Source organism: Salmo trutta, chromosome 34 (genome assembly GCF_901001165.1).
Source record: "Salmo trutta chromosome 34, fSalTru1.1, whole genome shotgun sequence".
NCBI lineage: Eukaryota > Metazoa > Chordata > Actinopteri > Salmoniformes > Salmonidae > Salmo > Salmo trutta.
Window position 1 is genome coordinate 2507582 of NC_042990.1, and position 9919 is coordinate 2517500.

The 9919-nt window shown below is 43.7% G+C and overlaps 1 protein-coding gene across 3 annotated transcripts in view; it reads left to right on the forward strand.

The window, feature by feature from the left end:
• The window catches only part of LOC115173306 (RNA-binding motif, single-stranded-interacting protein 3), a 235349-nt gene that overhangs the window by 205091 nt on the left and 20339 nt on the right, over nucleotides 1-9919 (forward strand). For all 3 annotated transcript variants that reach the window (XM_029731289.1, XM_029731286.1, XM_029731288.1), the window contains 2 exons: nucleotides 5906-6002; nucleotides 8391-8441. In XM_029731289.1, the coding sequence (XP_029587149.1) occupies nucleotides 5906-6002; nucleotides 8391-8441 (148 nt within the window). The remainder of the gene's footprint in view (nucleotides 1-5905; nucleotides 6003-8390; nucleotides 8442-9919) is intronic.

Here is a 9919-nt window from a genome sequence, read left to right on the forward strand (position 1 = left end):
TCTGTAACTAAGTGAGTGCGTGCGTGTGCGCGTGTGTGCGTGTGCGTGCGCGCGTGTGTGTGTGTGCGCCTTCGGTGCCTGTGTACTAAGGGGTGCCATGGAAATGAATGGCCTAGCAAAGTGTTCTATTTTTCCCTGTGTACTGTAACAGGAAGGGAAGGAGAGCTTTGAGTTCCATCCTCTCCCAACGTGTCCTCAGTCTGTGACAGGAAGCTTCTCTCTCACTCCCTGCTTCTCCCAGCTTCCTGAAGCGTTTATCTCAATGACTCTGGAATAAGACTGGATGAATGAATAGAATCTCATTAGATACAGTACTGGGCATTTTAGAAGCATAATAGTAAGCTGTGATTATGAGGCTTGAAAGAAATAAAAGAAAATAGCACAGTGACCATGTAGTACACATACACCACATGACCAAAAGTATGTGGACACCTGCTCGTCGAACATCTCATTCCAAAATCATGGGCATTAATATGGAGTTGGTCCCCCCTTTGCTGCTATAACAGCCTCCACTCTTCTGGGAAGGCTTTCCACTAGATGTAGGAACATTGCTGTGGGGACTTGCTTCCATTTAGCCACAAGAGCATTAGTGAGGTTGGGCGATTAGGCCTGGCTCGCAGTCGGTGTTCTAATTCATCCCAAAGGTGTTCAATGGGGTTGAGGTCAGGGCTCTGTGTAGGCCAGTCAAGTTCTTCACCACCGATCTTGACAAACCCTTTCTGTATGGACCTCACTTTGTGCACAGGGGCCTTGTCATGCTGAAACAGGAAAGGGCCTTCCCCAAACTGTTGCCACAATGTTGGAAGCACAGAATTGTCTAGAATGTCATTGAATGTTGTAGAATTAAGATTCCCCTTCACTGGAACTAAGTGGCCTGGCTCGAACCATGAAAAACAGCCACAGATCATTATTCCTTCTCCGCCAAACTTTACAGCTGGCACTATGCATCGGGGCAGGTAGCGTTCTCCTGGCATCCACCAAACCTAGATTCATCCGTCGGACTGCCTAATGGAGAAGCGTGATTCATCACTCCAGAGAATGTGTTTCCACTGCTCCAGAGTTTAATGGCAGCGAGTTTTACACCACTCCAGCCAACGCTTGGCATTGCGCATGGTGATTTTAGACTTGTGTGCGGCAGCTTGGCCATGGAAACCCATTTCATGAGGCTCCCGACGAACAGTTCTTGTGCTGACGTTGCTTCCAGTGGCAGTTTGGAACTCGGTAGTGAGTGTTGTAACCGAGGACAAACGTTTTTTTACACACTACGTGCTTCAGCGCTCGGCGGTCCCATTCTGTAAGCTTTTGTGGCCTACCACTTCGCGGCTGAGCCGTTGTTGCTCCTAGACATTTCCACTTCACAATAACAGCACTTACAGTTGACCGGAGCAGCTCTAGCAGGGCAGAAATTTGACAAACTAACTTGTTGGAAAGGTGGCATCCTATGACGTTGCCACGTTGAAAGTCATTGACCACATACTTTTGTATATATAGTGTATATGGAGAATATATCTCTGCAGTATGTTGGGATTACTTCAAGGCTTTTAGTCTGTGACAATAGTTCTACTTTTAAAAGCCCAACGCTTTTATTCTTTTTTTAAATAATCAAATCTCAAGCAAGAATTTTGCTAGGACTGTCTGGGACTGGTCTAAGTGAGGGGCCTAATTGGACTAGCCTAATGGAAGGAATATAGAACCTGAAAATGAGCGGTTATTGGCAGAGATGTTTGAAACTCTCTTTTATTATTGGTCTATTAACTTATACCGCCTGCTCTACCAACTAAGCTAGGAGGACCATTGAGAGTGGTATAAAACCAGCTAGCGGATAGAAATGACACCCAGGACTGTTGTAGATCTGAATCAACGTCACAACACGATGAAGTAGCCCACCACCTCTTTTCCCAAGAGCCCAACTCAACACTTTGGAATAGCCTTGTTTAAATGCATTGAGTTTTTCCAACACTGTGGATTGAAGTCAGCCAGCAGCCTAAACCAGTCAGCATAGTATAGCCTTAATACTCCAGGCTAGGGGCGGAAACACACGACAACCCTTTTTTCATACGATGACAAAGCTCAATTTGATCTGATAAAACCAGACTTTTCAATTGTGAAGCCAGAAGACGCTTCATGAAACTTTTATGCGCCCGACGGAACACAATATATTGCCTTGTGTTCGATTTGAAAGAAGACAATGACGAGCTATACCCTCTCGTGGGAAGCTCTGTCTGCTCGGCCTCAAATACCGTCTGTGTGACTGAGGATCTGTGCATAGACTACGATGTGCGTGGGTGGGTGTCTTGTGTGTGTACGTGTGGATGTATCAAGGGACTTGAAAGGTCTTTTAGTAGAGAGATTGTCTCTGTTGTATGGTCCATTCCGGTCCGTATGTGGACAAAGACAATCCTGGTCCCGGGGACCCAAAGGAGTGCACATTTGAGTTGTTTTCCCTAGCAATCAGACACCTGATTCAAATCATAGGCCTGATTATGAGTTCCTTTAACGAATCAACTGTGTTAGTGCTGGGGGCAAAAACAAAAATATGCACCTCTTTGTTAGAGGTTATTGCATAAAAAGCTTAAGGCATAAACACCCAAATATGCCCCCACATACTGGTGTCTATCTCTCTGTTAGTTAGTAGAAAATGTATGTAAATTGCCAGTCAGCTTTTTGAAACAGTAGTTCATTAACCAAACATAAGCCCTTAATAAACACTTAATAGATCCCTTAATAATCATGATCATCCTGATTTTTCAATGTAGACAGTTGTAATGCATGGAGACCTACGGTGCATTCGGAAAGTATTCAGACCCCTTCCCTTTTTTCCAAATTTTGTTACATTACAGCCTTATACTAAAATGTATTAAATATATATTTTTTTAAATCTCATCAATCTACACACAATACCCCATAATGACAAAGTGAAAAAGGTTTTTCGAATTTTTTGCAAAAAACAGAAATGCCTTATTTACATAAGACTCGAAATTGAGCTCAGGTGCATCCTGTTTCCAAATTGATTGGACATGATTTGGAAAGGTAAACACCTGTTTAAAGTTGAAGTCAGAAGTTTACATCCACTTAGGTTGGAGTCATTAAAACTCGTTTTTCAACCACTCCACAAATTTCTTGTCAACAAACTATAGTTTTGGCAAGTCGGTTAGGACATCTACTTTGTGCATGACACAAGTCATTTTTCCAACAATTGTTTACAGACAGATTATTTAACTTATAATTACTGTATCACAATTCCAGTGGGTCAGAAGTTTACATACACTAACTTGACAGTGCCTTTAAACAGCTTGGAAAAATCCAGAAAATTATGTCATGGCTTTAGAAGCTTCTGATAGGCTAATTGACATCATTTGAGTCAATTGGAGGTGTACCTGTGGATGTATTTCAAGGCCTACCTTCAAACTCAGTGCCTCTTTGCTTGACATCATGGGAAAATCAAAATAAATCAGCCAAGATCTCAGATAAAAAATTGTAGACCTCCACAAGTCTGGTTCATCTTTGGGAGCAATTTCCAAACACCTGAAGGTACCACATTCATCTGTACAAACAATAGTGTGCAAGTATAAACACCATGGGACCACGCAGCCGTCATACCACTCAGGAAGGAGACACGTTCTGTCTCATAGAGATGAACGTACTTTGGTGCGAAAAGTGCAAATCAATCCCAGAACAACAGCAAAGGACCTAGTGAAGATGCTGGAGGAAACAGGTACAAAAGTATCGAGTCCTATATTGACATAACCTGTAAGGCCGCTCAGCAAGGAAGAAGCCACTGCTCCAAAACAGCCATAAAAAAAGCCAGACTACAGTTTGCAACTTCACATGGGGACAAAGACTGTACTTTTTGGAGAAATGTCCCCTGGTCTGATGAAATAAAAATATAACTATTTGGCCATAATGACCATCGTTATGTTTGGAGGAAAAAGGGGGATGCTTGCAAGCCGAAGAACACCATCCCAACTGTGAAGTACGGGGGTGGTAGCATCATGTTGTGGGGGTGCTTTGCTGCAGGAGGGACTGGTGGACTTCACAAAATAGATGGCATGATGAGGGAGGAAAATGATGTGGATATATTGAAGCAACATCTCAAGACATCAGTCAGGAAGTTAAAGCTTGGTTGCAAATGGGTCTTCCAAATGTACAATGACCCCAAGCATACTTCCAAAGTTGTGGCAAAATGGCTTAAGGACAACAAAGTCAAGGTATTGGAGTGTCCATCACGAAGCCCTGACCTCAATCCTACAGAAAATTTGTGGGCAGAACTGAAAAAGCGTGTGCGAGCAAGGAGGCTTACAAACCTGACTCAGTTACACCAGCTCTGTCAGGAGGAATGGGCCAGAATTCACCCAACTTACCGTGGGTAGCTTGTGGAAGGCCACCCAAAACGTTTGACCCAAGTTAAGCAATTTAAAGGCAATGCTACCAAATACTAATTGAGTGTATGTAAACTTCTGACCCACTGGGAATGTGATAAAGAAATAAAAGCTGAAATAAATCATTCTCTATACTATTATTCTGACATTTCACATTCTTAAAATAAAGTGGTGATCCTAACTGACCTAAAACAGGGAATTTTTTTACCAGAGTTCAATGTCAGGAATTGTGAAAAACTGAGTTTAAATGTATTTAGCTAAGGTGTATGTAAACTTCCGACTTCCACAGTTGCCAGTGCATGTCAGTGCAAAAACCAAGCCATGAGGTTGAAGGAATTGTCCTTAGAGCTCCGAGACAGGATTATGTCGAGGCACAGATCTAGGGGAAGGGTACCAAAACATTTGTGCATCATTTAAGGTTCCCAAGAACACAGTAGCCTCCATCATTCTTAAACGGAAGAAGTTTGGAACCACCAAGACTCTTCCTAGAGCTAGCCACCTGGCCAAACTGAGCAATCGGGGGAGAAGGGCCTTGGTCAGGGAGGTGACCAAGAACCTGATGGTCACTCTGACAGAGCTCCAGAGTTCCTCTGTGGAGATGGGAGAACCTTCCAGAGCGACAACCATCTCTGCAGCACTCCACCAATCTGGTTATGGTAGAGTGTCCAGATGGAAACCACTCCTCAGTAAAAGGCACATGACAGCCTGTTTGGATTTTGCCAAAACGGTACCTAAAGGACTCTCAGACCATGAGAAACAATATTCTCTGGTCTGATGAAACCAGGATTCAACACGTTGGCCTGAATGCCAAGCGTCACGTCTGGTGGAAACCAGGCACCATCCCTACAGTGAAGCATGGTGGTGGCAGCATCATGCTGTGGGGATGTTTTTCAGCGGCAGGGACTGGGAGACCGAGGGAAAGATGAACGGAGCAAAGTACAGAGAGATCCTTGATGAAAACCTGCTCCGCCGGACCTCAGACGGGGGAAGGTTCACCTTCCAACATGACAACAACCCTAAACACACAGCCAAGACAACACAGTAGTGGCTTCGGGACAAGTCTCTGAATGTCCTTGGGTGTCCCCGCCAGAGCCGGGACTTGAACCCGATCAAACATCTCTGGAAAGACCTGAAAATAGCTGTGCAGTGACGCTCCCCATCCAACCTGACAGAGCTTGAGAGGAGAGAAGAATGGGAGAAACTCCCCAAATACAGGTGTGCCAAGCTTGTAGCGTCATACTCAAGAAGACCCGAGGCTGAAATCGCTGCCAAAGGTGCTTCAACAAATATTTCAGTTTTAGATTTTTTTATACATTTACATAAACCTGTTTTTGCTTTGTCATTATAGGGTATTGTGTGTAGATTGATGAGGGGGGAAAACGATTTAATCAATTTTAGAATAAGGCTGTAATGTAATATGTGGAAAAAGTCAAGGGGTCTGAATACTTTCTGGATGCAGTGTATAGGGACATCCAATACCCGTGTCTGACCTCCCTTTCTCTGTTCTGTTTCCTCTCTCCCCTCAGGTTCTACTCCTCGCCTTACAGTATCGCCACCAACCGCATGATCGCACAGACATCCATTACGCCCTTCATCGCTGCTTCCCCCGTCTCCACATATCAGGTGGGTGATGTACTGGAGTGTAGCCAGAGGGAGATAGCCGTGGGGCAGCTGGGGACTGGCTGGGTGATGGGCAAGCTGGGGGGCTGGAAAACAGCAAGGGGCTGCAAGGAGCTTTCCTCATTGGTTTGCCGACGATGTTGGACGACATCTGTTTTGTAGGCGGTAAACACAGCAGACGGAAAGGCTCAACAGAAAAAGAGTAGGAAAGAGACTGATGGAAAAGAGAGAAAAGCAACGTCCATTAGGAATTAGTGTTGGGAAAACAAACAGTTTCTCTTTTGCTTTCCTGACCCTGTTGTGCTTTTAAAGCTTTTTTAAGCTGTCATTCCTTCCACAGTCATTTGACATAATTTTCCTGCTAACTGAATTCCACACTTTGCATCCCAGTTGATCCCTGGAACCGTGTGAAACGGAGCGTAGCGTAAGGGTGAAAATTAACTGTGCGAAACGTCAATAGCGTTTCCATTGCTAAACGCCCACAATTTCACGGACCTCCAGATGTTTGACTGCAACAAGCAGAAGGGATGAGACACTGTTCAGTTCACCTACACTTTCCCCCAAGAGTACTCGCTGTTTATCATTGAGCCTTATTAGAATGCAGAAAGAGGGAGAGTGACAGGGAGAGAGAGAGATGGAACGATAGATAGTGAGAGAGCAAGAGAGAGCGATGGAGAGAGAGATGGAAATAAAGAGAAAGATGGAGAGAGAGAACGAGAGAGAGTGAGAAAGACGGAGAGAGAAAGAGAGGGAAGGAATGAGAGAGTGGAGGGGGTTGGTTGGTGAAGGTTGGCATGCCCGCCTTTCAGAAGTGTCTGATTTAAACTCAGGTCCAGCACTGGGGGGAGAAGGGGGACAGGGCGTGGCGCTAATCCACGTTCTGAAAGCTTCCCAAATTGATTTATCAAAAACAATGGCCGGGCTTTTGAGGAATATTAATCCTCACAGTTTCAATATAGGCCACCACTGCTTCCTGTAATATTGCCCTTCAGCCAAGCAGCGCCAGGCAAGGTGAGTCCTCCATCTTCTGCTCAAGTACAGAGAGTAGAGCATGCAGGAACCAAAGCATATGAGACAAAGGAATCATTAGTGGCCACAATGTAAAACATTAATATGATTTCAGCCATTTGTGGTAGAAAATATTTTGCATGTTGTACACACATCTTTTTTATAATCTCTTATTATATAAAATCTGCCTAATGCAGAATATATTTTTTATTCAATTGTGTGTTTTACAGTTCCAATTGTATTTATTTACTGTATCTAGTAACAGTTTACAAATGTTCATTGTAAACTTTCTTTCTTCGGACTGTGTACTCTGGGAAAACATCTTGATTACTTTGTCACATGACAGTGGACAGTCCAGTCCTCTTCCTGGTCTAGCCATACAGTCTTCCCTGCTGTCTGTCTTAACGGAAGCACAAGCTTAGAGCAGGGTCAGCCAGAGGTAGACACACATCGTCAGACCAGACCACTGGAAAACAGTCACACAATGTACCAGCTTCTTATTAAGTCACCACTGCCAGTACTACTGCATCCATAATGAACAAATAAAAAAATACAATTACAAAAATCTCAGTCAAAACATAGAAAAACACAGTCTTGAAATGAAATTGAATGGAATTAGAATCTTGTTGATGTCGCATGGGAAACTCTAAAGGTGGACGATTAGGGAACGAAGCTTTGTCTCGTCTCTGTTTTCTTCCTGTTGGTTGAGACCAAACATCGAGAGGAAGTAACAAACAAGCGTGGCTCTGTGCTATTCAGTAAAAAGAACATACTTGTTTAGGCATGCTCCAAATCATGGGCTTTAACGAGGTCAGAGGATTGGCGTTCTTGTAAAAGATTAACATCTATTTGTCTTTGTTGAGTCCAATCATTTTCCCAAGGATCAATGGGTGGACTTGTTTGTCTAATGCTCCTCTCCGGTAAATCTAAATTGTCCGTTTATTCAACTGTGGCTTCTCTCACTGTCGGTGGCAGGAATTCTGTTGAACTGAATGACCCACATGGTCCACTAGAGCAGGAGTTGTCCTTCTCTTTCAGGGTCAGTTTGTGGGTTCTTGTCATTTGATATTCGGGTTGCCGATGTCGAGCCAAGCACAGTTGAGCCATCTTGGCTTGTGGCGTAACACGCTGTGCCTAATTCTGCAAATTCAAGGCCTGTGTGTTTTAAACTGGCCAAGGCTCCGTCTTACCTCAACGCGCCTGCACTTCCCAGGCATGGAAGAAACAGTAGGAAAGGAAAAGGCACAAGCATGCACTGGCATGCAGAGAAATAGCGTGACAATGGAAAACCAGTTATTGCACACTGTTGATTGTAAGGGGAAAAGAGGTGGCATGGGTTATCTTAAGTCAATAATGATGTTTCATTTGATGTCTCCCTCATAGGTCCAGAGTACGTCATGGATGCCTCATCAACAATACGTTATGCAACCTACAGTAAGTGCATTACCATTCTCTATGTCATGTGATTTACTGTTTGTGCTCCAGCAGTCCCACATGGACCTTTGACCTTTTGGGTTAGAGGTCGAAAGGAAGACAAAGATGCCTGATGTCTAGCTTCACTTGCGGTAGATTCATGGTGCCTTCGGATAACTCGCCGGAATAGTTAGAGCGCCTTTTAGAATCCTTATCTCAAGAGATGTTTACAACCTCTAAGGCACTTTTCAATATATTTCTGCGCTAATATGAGGCAGCGTTGGGATTGGAAAAGTAGACTCTCCGTCTGGAAATTCACTTCAAACTTCTCCTGTGGCAAATCCATTTTCAGACCACCTTCGTAACTCACCGGTATACTCATGCAGTGAACATCGCTGATAGCTAAATGATCGTTTTCCGATGATTCAAGACAGTAGTGGAACAATCTATAAAAGTTGATAGTCCCACTGTAAGTGTACAAACACATGTTTCTGGTTGGAAACACACGGAGTTTATGGGTCTTGGTGGACTGTAGTGTGACTCAGCAGCATTTAGCTAGCAGAGCAGAAACACCAGCTAGCCTGCTCAATCCATCTCAGCAACATACCAGGCCATCAGCGTCCAGTACTGCAATACTGCTTACATCAGTCAGCCTTTCATGTTATATTACTAATGTAACAATGATATGTTTATTTATTTGTATTTCATTTTGATTTAACCTTTATTTAACTAGGCATGTCAGTTAAGAACAAATTCTTATTTACAATGATGGCCTAACCAAAAGGCAAAAGGCCTCCTGCGGGACGGGGGATGGGATTACAAATAAATAAATATAATAAGAAATATAGGACAAAACACACATCACAACAAGACAGACAACACAACACTACATAAAGAGAGACCTAAGACAACAACATAGCATGACAGTAACACCACATGACAACACAACATGGTAGAAACACAACATGGCAGCAGCACAACATGGTAGCAGCACAAAACATGGTACAAACATTATTGGGCACAGACAACAGCACAAAGGGCAAGAAGGTAGAGACAACAATACATCACGCAAAGCAGCCACAACTGTCAGTAGGAATGTCCATGATTGAGTCTTTGAATGAAGAGACAAAACTGTCCAGTTTGAGTGTTTGTTGCAGCTCGTTCCAGTCGCTAGCTGCAGCGAACTGAAAAGAGGAGCGACCCAGGGTTGTGTGTGCTTTGGGGACCTTTAACAGAATGTGACTGGCAGAACGGGTGTTGTATGTGGAGGATGAGGGCTGCAGTAGATATCTCACATAGTGGGGAGTGAGGCCTAAGAGGTTTTTATAAATAAGCATCAACCAGTGGGTCTTGCGACAGGTATACAGATATGACCAGTTTACAGAGGAGTATAGAGTGCAGTGATGTGTCCTATCAGGAGCATTGGTGGCAAATCTGATGGGTGAATGGTAAAGAACCATACTTACCACTTGGCAGATACTTTTATCCAGAGCGACTTA